General features: G+C 41.7%; 1 protein-coding gene and 1 long non-coding RNA gene across 2 annotated transcripts in view; one reads left to right on the top strand and one right to left on the bottom strand.

Moving 5' to 3' along the window:
* The window catches only part of mboat1 (membrane bound O-acyltransferase domain containing 1), a 196,165-nt gene that overhangs the window by 43,672 nt on the left and 136,990 nt on the right, over window positions 1-15,503 (bottom strand). The window contains exon 12 of the mRNA XM_059507399.1: window positions 3,606-3,757. Coding sequence (XP_059363382.1) covers window positions 3,606-3,757 — 152 coding nt within the window. The remainder of the gene's footprint in view (window positions 1-3,605; window positions 3,758-15,503) is intronic.
* Window positions 15,211-15,503, top strand: part of LOC132102765 (uncharacterized) — a 96,447-nt gene continuing 96,154 nt past the window's right edge. The window contains exon 1 of the long non-coding RNA XR_009423282.1: window positions 15,211-15,273. This is a non-coding gene — a long non-coding RNA (uncharacterized LOC132102765). The remainder of the gene's footprint in view (window positions 15,274-15,503) is intronic.

Here is a 15,503-nt window from a genome sequence, read left to right as displayed (position 1 = left end):
TTCTATCTCAGCGTTCCCTCCATGATGGGAAGGTTCATCCTTGTGCATTCTTCTCTCGTCGTCTCAGCCCTGCAGAACGTAACTATGACATCGGCAACAGAGAGCTGCTGGCGGTACGATTGGCCTTGGGTGAGTGGCGTCATTGGTTGGAGGGGTCAGCGCAGCCCTTCTTGGTCTGGACGGATCACAAGAACCTTGAATACGTCCGTTCGGCCAAGAGGCTGAGCTCGCGTCAGGCCCGCTGGGCGCTCTTCTTTGCCAGATTCAACTTCACCCTCTCGTACCGGCCGGGATCAAAGAACACCAAGCCTGATGCCCTCTCTCGCCTGTTCGGTGCTCCGGGAGGGGAGTTTGCGGCCGATGCCATCCTTCCTGAGGGGGTGGTGGTCGGGGCCCTTTCGTGGGGTATCGAGCAGCGAGTTGAGGAGGCCGGTCGAGGGGTGCAGGTGCCGGGAGAGTGTCCGGCGGGCAGGTTGCCGGTGCCGGCTGCGCTGCGCTCTGAGGTCCTTGAGTGGGGGCACTCATCCAGGTTAGTCTGCCATCCAGGTATTCGGAGAACGTTGTCTGCCATCCGACAGCGTTTTTGGTGGCCTACTATGGCCGCGGATGTTAGACAGTTTGTGTTGGCCTGCCCCACATGTGCCCAAAGTAAGCCTGTCAATCGCCCTCCTGATGGTCTACTGCATCCTCTCCCTATCCCTTCCCGTCCTTGGTCACACATTGCCCTTGATTTCGTCTCTGGGCTTCCTCCTTCGAAGGGAAACACTGTAGTTCTCACGGTGGTGGATCGCTTTTCCAAAGCGGTTCATTTTATTCCCCTGCCCAAGTTACCCTCCGCCCGGGAGACCGCCCAACTGGTGGTGGATCACGTCTTCCGTCTCCACGGGTTACCGGTGGATGTTGTTTCAGATAGGGGTCCCCAGTTCGTCTCCCGGTTCTGGAGGGAATTTTGTACACAGATTGGGGCCTCTGCTAGTCTGTCATCTGGTTTTCATCCTCAGACCAATGGGCAGTGTGAGCGGGCCAACCAGGATCTAGGAAGAATGCTCCGCTGTCTAGCATCCAACAATCCGAGTTCCTGGTGTCAGCAGCTCTCCTGGGCAGAATACGCCCATAACACCCTTCCTGCGGCCGCGTCAGGTATGTCCCCTTTTGAGTGTGCTGTTGGTTATAATCCACCTCTGTTCCCATCACAGGAACCCGACGCAGCGGTTCCATCCGCCCTGGCTTTCGTCCAGCGCTGCCGTCGCACCTGGGAGAGAGTCAGGAGGATTTTGGTCCAAACCTCTGACAGAACCAAGGCTGCAGCTGATCGTCGCCGGTCCTCTCCTCCTACCTATGTGTGTGGTCAACGGGTTTGGCTCTCTACCAAGGATCTGCCTCTCCGGGCGCCTTCTCGTAAGCTGGCACCCAGATTCATTGGGCCTTTCCGCATCACCAAGGTGGTTAGTCCGGTGGCGATCAGGCTCAAGCTCCCTCCTACTCTTGGTCGGGTTCACCCGGTGTTTCATGTTTCCAGGGTCAAGCCTGTGTTCTCTTCCCCCCTTAATCCTGCTTGCAGTCGCCCCACCCCCCCACCCCCTCGTCTTGTGGATGGATCTCCTACCTATACGGTTAAGAGATTACTCGATGAGCGGCGCCGCGGCAGGGGGTTTCAGTATCTTGTGGACTGGGAGGGGTATGGTCCAGAGGAGAGGTGTTGGGTGCCGTCCCGGGACATTCTGGACCGCTCGTTGATTGAGGACTTCCGGCGGCATCGAGGTAGGCTCCTTCCTAGAGCGCCAGGTGACGCTCCTGGGAGGGGGGGTACTGTCGGGTCTCGGGGCTAATCACCTGTCTTTTTGGTGTGGGTGTGTGTGTGTTGGGATGGTTTGACAGCTCACCGCGTCTGCCTGTTTGTGTTTTCCCCGCCTCCCTTGTTTCCCCGTTGTTAACCTTAATTGCTCGCCACCTGTTCTCTATGTCCTTCTAATTTTTTCCCCTTTATTATTCCCTGTGTTTCTCTGTCTATTGTCAGACTGTTGTTATTCATACCAATAGCTCCGATCGTCTAGCGGCTCTTTGAACTCACCTTGTCGTGTCTTGTCCTCAAGCTCCAGTGTGTTTAGTTGATTCCTCTGCCCTTGTTCTTACAAGCCTTGAGCTCCTAGTAGCTTCCAGCTGTTCATCCCTCCGGTCCGGCGGTTATACGTACTCCTGTGAAACGTGACTCATCTGCTACTCATCCTGTCACTGTGAGTGAAACCTGTGAAACGTGACTCATCTGCTACTCATCCTGTCACTGCGAGTGTAACCTGTGAACCGTGACTCTTCTCCTCAGTTTCGAATAAAGCCTTGAGTTTACCCGCATCTGAATCCAGCCTGCTTTCTCCTGACAGTATCAGGCATAAAATGTGCTCAAAATAAGTTGGTTATCTTTGCAGACTATTGAGTAACTAAAAAAAAAAGTCTTTACTTGAAATTTCGGTGATGCCACAAAAAAATACACACAGCAATTTTCTTGCCTTTCCCGGCACTGACCTGATTTTCGGTCTTGTGAATTGATATTAAGGTCTGTTTGCAGTCATCTAATGATAGAAAAGAAGTTTCTGCAACTAAAGTAAACCCAGAGACTGTTTAGGAAGCAAACCTCTTGTATTTATTTTTTTTTGCTCAAAATAATAAAACGTAGTGTCAATAAAATTATTAATTTCAGCATTTATCATGTTATAAAAGAAAATTAGAGCATTGTATCTCAAATCCATTGTATCTCAAATCTATCATTTACAGCAATAAACACAAATGACCTATTCTCATAATTTGTAGGGCAATCATAACTGTGATGCTCTTTCTCTCATAATTAGATTATGTGATTTTAGCCAGGGTAAACACAGAATGGGTCACAATTGTTTGTTTTGCGCACTGTAATGGATTTAAGATAATAAACAGGTAACCACCTTGGGTGTGCATTGTTTTCTAATAATTCTAGGGTCCATGGTCAATTATTCCTTACGTAAAAGTCATATTACTTAGTGATGCCTGTACAGTCGTTTGTAAGGACTAGTATACAATTATTTAAAAGAGCTATGACTTTGTTGCATCCCACACACCTGTGGTGGTACAATTTCAGATTTAGGTAACACTATTTTGATAGCCCACTTTAGACATTCTACTGCCTATAAACAACTTTGCAGCTACATGTCAAATAGCAGTCATTATAGTATTAGTAGACACTTTTTCTTAATATATTATAACATTTATTTTGATGGACGCTCATCAGAACATGAAAATAATAATACTGACCATAAGCAACTTAAGTAAGGCGAGTAAGGCAACTTATTCTATTAGCCCTAATCTAACAGTCTGCAAATGCTCTAGTTACTTACAGTTAGTAAAATGTCTAAAGTGGACTATCAAAATAAAGTGTAACCCAGATTTTCCTACCTTTAAAATTCACATAAAACAAAAACAGTGGTTGGAAATTTTATATGCTGACAGGATAACAACTTTGTTTTTTAATAGACAGTTCTTGACCAGAACAAGCTGCAATGTCGACCAGACTTCACACTACTTCACTATTTATTGCCAAATTTCACACTACACAAATAAAATAGCTGAGCTTTTACCTGTAATACTGCAAGGTTGGTTCCACTGCAAGTAGAAGGAAGGGCATTACAGTGTAGCAGACAGTCAGCTGAGTGGCAGCCCAGGTCACAACATCATAGCAGATCTTGAGCAGTGGAGGGGACAAGAAAAATTCCTGGAAGTTTCTGCGCACCTGATTACATCAAACCAAAACAAAATGCAACAATGAGTGAGTGGGTGTTTGGCAAGTGTGACTAAGAATGATAGATGATAAACTAGTTATACATAATTGATTTATACATATTAAAAATAATACTGTACTGTACATGCTGTGAGGACAAGCAGAAAAAGACAATGACTTTGTTTAAAGGCTAAAAAAATTATTTACAGGCAAAATAATAGAAGAAGAAAACAAGGCAAATCCAATGATTCCATAAAATATTATTTCAATACCTGTATCTGGTCAGATTTTAAAAGCAGCATAGATCAGTGCTGAAGAGTAGCCAGCAAAGTTTCTTCTTTCCAAAGACACCAAAATTATGTTTGTAACACACTGAAGTAGGAAACTGTTACAATTCTAAGTTAGGTATAGCACTTTCAGCTGTGAGTCCCATAATGGGAGGTGCTGGCTAACAATTATAAAACACTAGACAGAAACTTAGACAGAATCATATAAGTGATTTATTTTAGCACTAGAAAAATACAATAAGAATAATTTGAGTAAGAAAAATAAGAATAATAAGAAAAAAAAAATATATAACTTTGTTTGCCAATTACAGAAAATCCTGAGATTGCTAGAAATGCAGCATTTACAATGAAATTACGATGCAAATAAGTGCTGATGTGCTGATGGCCACTTATACCGATGGTAATAACACAAATGTGCCATAAAGTAAATAATCCACTCTCTCTATTGATATAGACGCGTTCACTTTGATAGCGAGCTGATTTGGGCTGATTTGCACTCAAACAGAATGCAGATGCATTCACATTGAACATAAAACACACTCTCACTTTTTCTATTTGAAAAATAAAACAAAGAAAAAGGCGATCGCTATAAGTTCCGCCTCCATCAGCTGACAGGTGCGTCAGAGCGCGTCACGAGGCAGCACCAAAATTCAAATAAACAATCTTTCACCTATCTTTCATTCATTCTTTTTTCCGGTGGATTGTCTCATTCTGTTTGTGACACTTTACGCTGCAAAACCATGACTTTTTTTACTACCAAGACGCAGTTTCCAACCGTGAGTTATTCAATGATGGACGCAAACAGTTCTGTCGCTGAAGAACTGAAACGTAAACAAAGGAATTATGATCCATATTACAACGTTATTGCTTCGTTGGACTAAACGTGCTTCATGAGATGTCGTTCAGTGGACCCTTACCTTTCTAACTAAACCGGGATTTACAGCTGTGGGTGTTTATGACTCGTTATTACGACGGAGCTGGTATGTACAGCGTTTTTAATGTTCATGTTTTTTATGTGAACTGCTTACACAAATGTAGCAAATACAGTCTTTATAAGCTTTCCATTGAAAAACAGCAATCTGTCGTCGATGCTTGAGGCTTAGATCTTTATAATGATACATAGTTTGTCGAGATTAAATTTGTCCAGTTTCATTTAATCTATTCATAAACACTGACACGTGCAAGTTGAGTGGCTTTCAGGACGAGGGCGTCGGGGTGTAGGCTAAGAGGTCAAAGGTCTATTTAAGCAAATAATGCACAGTATGAGTACATTAGAAACAGAACCTGAGCAGAGGATGACGAGCAGTCTGGGAACTGGGTGAGTAACACCAAACACACAATTGTTGTCACAGTAATGGACTTCAGTTCTCCTGTTCCTTTTGAGTTTTCCTTATTTGGTCATTTTTATTTTCTTGTTTAGTTAATTGATTACTCTCCACCTGTTTCTGTTCTTCTAATGACTTTCCTTGTGATTAAACACTTTCTGTTTAGTTCTGTTTTTTTCCGGTCGCTGTAGATGAGACCGGGAAAGGGGGACTGCCGCTGTTCCATCTCTCCCGCACCGACTAGGATTTTGTTTTGCTTATTCACTGCACCTCATTATACTGATTGTTTACACTTTTATTTTTCAAAGTCATCTTCATTACTGACTGTATAAAATCTATTCTGTGAAATTCTATTTATTTAATAAATCTAGTAGTTACTGCTATTCTGCGTGTGGTCTTTCCATACTCTGTTGCTTGCTTTGAGCCAGGCTTGTAACAGATTTGGGGATCTCGTCCGGGATGTTGAATCATCGATCGGTAAATATGCAGGGTTTTTTGCAGTTCTCAATTGGTTTGAGTAGTTAATAGTGTTTGTTGTTGAACGCAATTAGTATTGTATGCCGTTTTGATTAACGTGCCTAATTTTTTGACTGTATTCGGATCCTATAGGTCAGGGGTTTTCAAACTGTGGGTCGCGACCCACTTGTGGGACACAGAATGGAACAATTTGGGTCACACAAAGTCACTTGGCTGCAGCTAAATTTGCATTTCAATGACACACAAACACTCACACAGTTCAGTCTAGGGCTGCACGAATGTGACGAGTTGGGCGGGTCGAGAGCCGTGGGAATGGAGCGACGCCGGTGGAGTGATTTGGAAATGAGCAACATCTGCGACACTCACCGTTCTCGAGAACCATGGAGGAGATCGGAAGGATACAAAGAGGAGCGACGACAGTGAAGGACAAGAGAGGACCAGGCCTGGGATTTATTTTGTGTTTGGTTTTTGTTCGCGTCCGGGAGGGGCTGTCGGCACTGTTTTGTGTTTATTTGGTTATTAAAACTTTGTTGATTGTCCGCCGGTTCCCGCCTCCTTCCCGAAGGAGTCATTGAGGCGGTGGGCTGGAGTGAGTTCATCCGTCCACCCGGCAACTCACTCCAGCCCACCACCTCGAGCATCCTCGGCGGCAGACTCCTTCGCCCTGCTCGATTGCACCGCGGGTTCACCCCAGCGCCGAGGGATCTTCAGCAGTGCGTCCCTCCTTCCTCCTGGGCTTCGGCACCAGTGTAACACATTAAAAAGAAGGATGCAGAAACTGGGAACCCACTTGTCACAACGATATAGCACACCAATATTAATAATGAACTGCAATCTACTTAGTGTGATTTTTCGGATTGCAATTAACTCTGCGTGCGTTGCGTGTTTTGAAGCGTGGGCGCGCACGAGTTGCAATAACAATGAAGGTCTCAGAGCAATGTCATTAAAACGTTCAATCGGTCCGCATTATTAAAAGAGAAAAAACTTGCTCACTTCAGTACACTATATTCTGCATTAGATTGCATACACCAGAAAATTCAAATGTTACGAAAACGGTTTCAGGTAGGCCATGTTCATTCATTTCTATTGTCTGTTTGAACTCTGCACTTTTTTTGTTCGGGAAACAGTTTGTAAAGAGCATTTCACATGTAGGCTACAGGGTGAGCAGGGCACAAATGCAGGGTTAATTGTAACACTACAAGATTTAAACATTTCCACATAACAGAATGTACAAACGTTTGCAATATTTCCTTGACGTATCATCTCTGTTTAGAGAGAAATTTGCAAAAATTTCAGAAATCTTTCGAAAGTTATTGCTGAACATTTATTTAACCATTGATAAAATAAATTTCTGCCTGAACTAAATGTCATCCAGTTTTTTTTGTTGTTGTTGTTGTTGATGTTTATTTAAAACTAGACACATCTGTTTTTTTTATTTTTTTTACCTATTTAACAATTATTTTAATCTCCAACCTGTTTTAGATAGTTCTAATCTAAAGGTCTTTGTAATGTTAAATTGTGGAGATCTTGAGTTTTTGTTAAAGGGCATGTCCATGGCGCTGTGACAAAATTTGATGTCTCGCCATGGGAATAGAAGTTGTTGTAACTTAGGCATAAAATGTCCGAGCTTCTCCAAACTTCAGATATTTTGAAAGAGTCATGGCCTGAAGACATGTAAAGGCCAGTATTCAGTTATAATCATAGTGCCACCTGTTGGCAATAGGACACACAATGCAGGAAGATTGGCAGATATAAATCACTTTGACATATTTCACTTATATTTACAACTTCAAATTTATATTTCTCGCAGTTCACTTTTTTACTAAAGCCATTTGCTTGCGGTGAGCCCAGGTGCGAGGGCCCGTTCATCGCTGCTTGCAGCTTTAATTATGGCCCGAGCACCGATGGTGTGAGGACCCTATTGTATCTGCTCTGTTTATTATTATTATTAAGTGGCATTTTTAAAACTGTTATGGACTCCTTGCAAAATAATAAAAAGCATCAAGAAGTGTTAAATAGGCTGGCAACCTTCTAGAAGCATACTAAAACATGCTAGCAACACTTAGCTAAGTGCTAAAGCAAGCTACTAATGCAGTGAAAAAGGAAGATGCTGTGAATTGGCACACACATGTAACACACCAATACCTAAAAAAAGACTCTTGGAGCAAAATTCTAAACCCAACAGGAAGTCGGTTATTTTTAATAATATGAGCAAATTTTGTGTAATTTTGGTCATTTCCATGCATTGTATTTTAACGAACTCCTCCTAGAGATTTATTCAGATCAACACCAAATTTGGTATGCCTAATCTAACGGCCTTTGCGATGTTAAATTGCAAAGATCTTGAGTTTTCGTCGAAGGGCGTGTCCGTGGCAGCCTGGCAAATTTCGATGATTCGCCATGAAAAATAAAGTTGCTATAACTCAGACATACAATGTCCAATCTTCCCCTTCACTTCCCCAAACTTCACATGTTTGATAAGACTCCGAACTTGAGATTGACATGCCCACATTCAGTTATAGTCACAGCACCACCTGCTGGCAACAGGAAGTGGCATATTTTACGCTGCGACAAACTACTCCTAGAAATTTTTTGACATTAATGTATTTTTTGTGGTCAGTCTAATCTAAAGGCCTTTGCAATGTTAAATTGTGGAGATCTTGAGTTTTTGTTAAAGGGCGTGTCCATGGCACCATGACAAAATTTTATGTCTCGCCATGGGAATAGAAGTTGTTGTAACTCAGGCATAAAATGTTCGATATTCCCCAAACTTCAGGGGTTCGCTAAGACTCCTGGCCTGAACACATCTGAAGGCCAATATTCCATTATAATGATAGCGCCACCTGTTGGCAACAGGAAGATTGGCACATATAAATGACTTTGACATATTCCACTTATATTTACAACTTTAAATGCATATTTCTCGCTGTTCGCCTTTTTTTTACTAAAGTAAGTGGCTGAAGACGCGGAGTTGTGTGGGCTGGTTGAAGTTGAACGGGCACTCGAGGTCAGACAGACACGGCGTTACAAAACTTAACACAGAACACGAAACTTTCAAACGGAAAAGAAAAGAAGTAAAGTTTGACGAGACTAGGTGGTGTTTCTTCTCATCGTGCCTAAGTAGCAGCAGGCGTGCAGGCCGAAGCATGCTGGAACCGCGCTCAAAGAACAGTGATGACTAAAAGCATGGCTAGAAGCAAAAGCTAGAAAGCAAAGCTACGAGCTAAAAGCAGACATGACTAATAGCAAAATCTTAAACGCAAGCTTAAAGCTAAAAGCAAACATGACTAATAGCAGAAGCATAGCTAAAAACTAAAAGCAAAATTTTATGGTTTCCTGAGTATTTAAACTGGCCTGTTGGCCACACCTCAAATATTGTCCTGACCAATCAGATATTGTCTTGGCTCGGGGGTATCATAAATCATATATCTTATCAAGCACATGGTCCGAATTTTTCCGCTCTTGCAGGGTCTAATTTTGGACATGATTCCTATAACAAGAATATGATACATTTGAAAAATAACTGATGGTCATGACTGTTTCAAGCAAGCAGATTCAAGCACAAACATACTAGACATGAATATGTATCCTTAAGCTATCCAATAGTTATTAAAAGACATACACAATAAGTGATTATAACATGATAGTCAAATGTGTGGGTTACATATAAATGTATATGGAGTGAAGCGATGGACTGATATTCATTTATAAGTCTTTTTGAGTTCATTTTGGTCCATATATATGTAGAAAAGACAGTTTCTGTGCCATTCTCTTGACCAAGATTTCTGTGGAGACCAGAGGTTAAAAGCCCCCCCCCCCCCTTAGGAATTTCAGTCTGGTTCTGCTGGGGGAAGTCAATCCAAAGGATCTTGTGTAGTACTCTCATGGGTTTACATGTGATGTCCGGCATTGCATCTCAATTACTTGCCCCAAATTTGACAATTGAAATTGTCAATAATTGTTCTAATGGTGTTAATGTCGAAAGCTGTTCTGTGAAAGAGTTGGTTGGTCGGTTAACTTGTTTCTGACTTGTGGCACTAGGACTGATTTATGACCTCCAGTTGCCTTCCTGAGGAATTTGGCTCATGTTTCAACCACAGTCCTGATCGACTCTTTTATTTGTCTGATTCGGGTCAGATCTGCTACATATCCCCCTTTCGATCGGCGAGGTGTTTAGCTGAAGACATCGTCGATCGCTGGAGAAATAAAAGCAGAAGAAGCAGACAAACACAGAAAACAACAAGACAACACCTCCATGACCGTTACTGTACCGGTGCAGGCATCAGGTTACTTAGGTACACATGGTTAAGTTCAATTAGTCAATGTAGTTTAGCACATTGAGGATAGTTCAGTTTTGGAAATCGTTGTTTTATTTTGATTCGTCAATCAAATTTGTGGTTAACTTTGTTTGGTTCTTCTAGGTTGTCTTAATTTAAACGTTTACCATAAGTTTTTTAGTAACATCATTTTCAATTAAATGAATTGACCTATCATGCATGGAGCTCTCTGGCTTCCATTCAGTTTAGAGTGGCTGGCGGATATTAGGTGTTGCGAGTCAATCCTAATATCAGACCTTCGACCCTTGCAGGGTGTCTAGGTGTTTCACCTACTCAGGAAAGAGGGAAAGGAGAAGAATAGGTAAAAGAAGAACTGAACAAAACAAAGCTGCTGTGGGTTTTCCTAGCATGGGTTACAACTACTATTGAGCTAGTGTGTCATGTACCTTAACTTCGTGTCAGGTGTTCTACCTATTGTGAGGATGGATGCACGTTTCTTCATGGTGGGTATTTGTAACTTTGTCTTGCTAAAAGTTGGATATTCTACCTGTGGAAAGAATATGTTTGTTGAATGTGTTATCAGTAGATGTGGTTACCTCTTGGTGTAGGTAATGATGTGTGTGTTGATGATGTAGTGCATGTGTGGTCAGATCTGTTCAAGTCTGTGTTGTCTCCCCCCTTTTCTAGTATGTCACTGAAGACTGGCTCTCTGCATCCTTGGCTTGGATGAGGGCGTGTCCATGTCCTCAACTTTGTGGTCATATGCATGTAACTGGTCTTGAAGGAACTCTTTCAGTTGTCTCATGACTCGTTCCATGTCTTCTGATAGTAAGCTGTCATGTTCTTGTGCATACTCAGCACTGTGCATGTCTGAGTGGTGCCGAGGTGGGTTTTGTTGTCGCTTACCCACAGGAGTTGCTCTTGGATGAGTCAGGTGATTACCTTTGGATGTCTGGTTAGTTTTCCAGATGTTCTTATCCTTTTGGTTTCTTGATAAGCATGGCTGGTCCCATGGATTTTTCCAGCAGTTGGGCTGAAAGCGGTCGTGGATATGGGTGTCACGTTCTCTATGCTCTTGATGGAAGACTCTGGTGTTGTGATGCCACTGGGTTTCGTCCAGTGCAAGGCTTGAGTCTTTGTTAACAGAGTTCAAGAGTGTGGAGGTTCTGTTACCTTTCTTTGAGGCCATCTTCTACTTGTTGTAGGCCTTCTGTGTTAGGTCACGCAATTGTTGAATGGTCATGGAGCGCGGACAGGCCATGACGCCTGGATGGTGGCTGACTCCAGGGTGCAGATTCTTTTAGGAAGAGGTTTTTGAAGTTCACATCCTCTTCAAGGTCAGGTTTGTTGTGTGCACCAAAGTAGACTTGTCGGAGTCGGTTGTAGTAAGTTTGTGGAGTCTCTTGTCGAACTTGTTTGGTTTCAAGGCAGTTAACAGTCCATGTTCAGACTCTGGGTCTGTAAACTCTTTAATCGGGACCTCACGAAGTCGCTGGTAGTTTGACTTTGTTTGACTGGGCTGTCGATCTAGAAAGTTTCGTACCTCGGGACTGGATGTGGCTCTAAGGAGGTATAACCAGTCTCTGTCAGTCACATAAGGTCTCACTTCCAGATGAAATTCGATATCTCGCAGGTTAGCCTGGATGTCGTGGCCCTCTGTGGAGTTCGGGTTGAACCTCTGCTCTACTCAGTGGTGAGGCTAAGAGATGTTTCTCTTTTCTTGGCTCTTGTTTCTGCTCGTAAGCATATTGGAGTTCTTTTCTGACCATGTAGAGCTCATCGTTGGTATCGTCTAGTTGTTGGGTCAGATTGTCCGTTTCAGTTCTGTACCTTTCAAGGTGTTCTTTCAAAGCACTGATTTCAGAATTCTTGTTTCTGATGTCTAGCTTGGCTTTCTCTAGTAGCTGTTCGGCATACTGGAGTCTGTTTACCAGGTCTTTCTGAGCAGCCGTTGCATGTTGCCTTTAGAGCTGAGCTGCTGCCAGGGCTGCTTGGAGCTTCATAACTTGTTCCGTTGTTTCCTGCTCCCTCTCGCTGGGTGCTTTGAGTTGATGTTGAACTTTCACTTCAAGCTTGTCTATGCGACGTTGAGCACATGTCAGCTCCTCTTGAAGATGGGTGATGTGCTTGTCGCTCAGTTTCAGCTGGGTTGTGAAGGCATAGCTTAGGGAGCTGGTGATCTTGATTAGCTCCTCGTGGTTGTTGTTCTGGCTTGAATCTTGTGTCAGGAATCTTCTCAGGATTAGGATTATTATTAAAAATAATAACAGTTCAAATGTCTTGGGGGTGAGGCTGTTTGTCATGCCTCTCAGCCAAGTGTTCACATCTTCCCCATGGGCAATGGGGTCTGCAGTCTGCGCATGTTGGCACGCTAGGGAGAAGAGAGATTGACACAGATCTGTGTGGAGTAAAAGCCTATGTGTTGCGGGACAACTAAGTGTTGTATCAGTGATTGTGAACCACTAGTGAAGTGTGCTGATGACTGTGTTGGTTTCATGGTGTCTAAGTAGACTAGAGATGCGAACACTTTGTCCCTCTAATGAGGAAGAGGAAAAGAGAGAAGGAGGTGAAAAACAAATTAAATGACAAGCAAAATTTTAGTTTTTCAAATGAGGAAAATTATTTTTTCCCAATTAAATGTTATCAAGAAGGTAAACAATATTATTAAATCTCTTGTTTTAGACAAAAGAATACAATAATAATGCTGATATCTCTTTTCTTAGTCGGACAGGATTGACACCGTACACCTTAGAGTTGGACCGCTCACCAGGGAGGCTGCAAAGGCGACAGTTGTTCAACACGTATCTCTATTAAATTGATCTCAACGTTGGATGAGATGCTAAAACTTGGATTGCGTTTCCAAATGTAGGAAGGTTAGGAAGAACAAAGGAGAGGTTGATTACAATCAAATTCATAAGGATGATTCGTCTTCTTTGACACGATTGTGTATTTCATTCACTTAGAATTGATTGATGGTTCTTACATGTCCCTACAAATGTTAAAAGTGAAGAGGAAAGGAAAGGAGAGAGAGGACGGAGACAGTAAGTCTCAGTAGCGGTTATCTCAACTACAAGGAGAGCGTTGTTTTAGTTGCTGCACAACTAATCAAACAAAATATACTTTAAGTGAAAGAGAGTTGTCTTTCTAATTTATTTGAACTCGTAGTGAGGGATAACAATGTCTCCTCTTAGGGCTCAGGTGTGTCGTTCCTAAACAGGATACACAAAGTAAAGAAATGGTAAGAAAAAGTAAAATGGAAAAAAAATAATAAAAATAATAAATGGGCAAAATATGCAAAAATGAAATTAAATAGAGGAAATCAATAAGTAAAACAATAGTGGTTAAGTGTATAACCAAAACAGGAAGAGGGGTAAAACACAATCAAATAAGTAAACGTCTGAATAGCATATATTCAGATGAGTAATAAATAAATTAGGTAGAATAAGTTTACTTAGACTTACAAAGTTCTAGGATTATTCATTCCTAAAATAATTAGGCCCCAAAGAGAATACTAGAAATAATGATCATATGAAATGATCTGAGCAGAAAATTTGAATGATTCAAAATAAATGTAATGTTTCAATTAAATTTCAATTTGTCACAATTAATAAATGTGAGTCAGTATTTCCCTTTCTAGTAAAATGAAAATAAGTGGTATAGTAAGAAAAGAGAGCAATAAGAGAAAGAGACCAACAAGTGTTAGTTAAGATGTTTAAAGGGTTAAATCACGTCAGCGTTGCCCAAACACACACTATTCAACCACTGGATGTTAATGCTAACGGCTAACCTTTGAGGCTAGTGGCTTTAGCATAGACTTCAATGTAAATACAACGGTTTCGTTAGCTTAGCAACACCGTGGAGTTTGTTTACACTAGCGTCGATGCGCTACGCGTGCGCTGTTCAAAGTTGCAAGTAGGTTAAGACTTCCATGTCACAGTAACTGGCAACCAAAACAAACTATACGTTAGTCAGTTTACTAGCAAATTAATCGTTGCATAACTGTAAGTACAGTTAAGCATGTTACATGAAATAGCGGCTCATTTCAACACAAATAACACCGCTTTTAGTTGGTCTTGCGATGTGGCACTTAAACTCTCAGTTCGTATGGAGTTAAATTTATCTTAATTCAAATAGCAGCTTCGTGCTGTAGTTAAGGGAAAACAGGGATAGCGATCTCAGCGATCTGAATCTCTGGGCCAGTTTTTCTGGACACAAACACAACAGGATTTATTTGCTGTTGGTACACAGTTAAAATTTACTTGATCAAGCTTTTAAAACACTCCCATTCAAATTACTCTCAGACACACGCAGTGTTCCGCGAGATTGCATTCACTTTGTGACCGCACACAAACAGGCAAACATTATTCTCTAATGTTTAACTTAGGGGAGTCAAATTTCAAATTTGATTCGGCAGTGGAACACGCACTGGCAATTAAACTATGAATACTGAGGCTTTGAAAATAGATTGAGGATCACGCTCAAAACTATTCTTTATTCACCAAGTATTACCCCTTTTGGATCACTACAATTTAGCTCCGTTCAGCGAACGGTGACTGAGATAGCTTTTGAGAGGCACTGGAACACGCAGTGGAATCATATCAGCTATAAACAAAGCATTACACAAATGAGGAACACGCTCAATTTCTACCTTATTGTACGATATCAGATGTTTACTTTTAAGTTCACTTACTGCTGTTAACAATGAAGAGACAGACTCGAGTTGCAGTCTCATCTGCTTTCATTCATTTAAGCGGGCGCGCACTGCTTACATCACGGGTCTCACACACACACACACACACACACACACACTTCTCGCTAGCTTCTCATCTTTCATCCGCAGCAAAATAAAAGATTAAATAACTTGGTTTATGTTCACAATTTAGATTAAACTGCCTGCATTCTCCACCATAATAAATGTAAGGGAAACAGGTCAATTTAGCTCAAAGGGAATCATTTAAGATTTTGAAGGGAATTTGAACAGAATCACTGTTTCACGGCTGATCACTGAGACGCCCTGCGATTCACTAAACGAGCCGTTTAACATCAAATCTGCGCTGGATATTAAATGAAAATTAAATTAAATTAAATTTATGCATTTAGCAGACGCTTTATTCCAAAGCGACTTACAGTACATTCAGGCTATCAATTTTTACATATCATGTGTAATATCATATTAATATCCAAAGTATAGTGAAAACACTATCAATTAACACAGTAACAAGATCGGCAGTTTAAGACATTAACTTGTAAGCACAAACACAAGATACTTCTCTTTTCAATATGAAAAAGGCTTTATTAGATAAATCTAAGACATATAAACTAATTTAACACATAAACGCACGCACTCACACATTCACACAAGTTGCAGGAAGATCGAAAGTTAGGGAAAGAT

This window comes from Carassius carassius, chromosome 24 (genome assembly GCF_963082965.1).
Source record: "Carassius carassius chromosome 24, fCarCar2.1, whole genome shotgun sequence".
Taxonomy (NCBI): domain Eukaryota; kingdom Metazoa; phylum Chordata; class Actinopteri; order Cypriniformes; family Cyprinidae; genus Carassius; species Carassius carassius.
The sequence above is the reverse complement of the archived record's forward strand: the minus strand, read 5'-3'. Positions and strand labels throughout refer to the sequence as shown.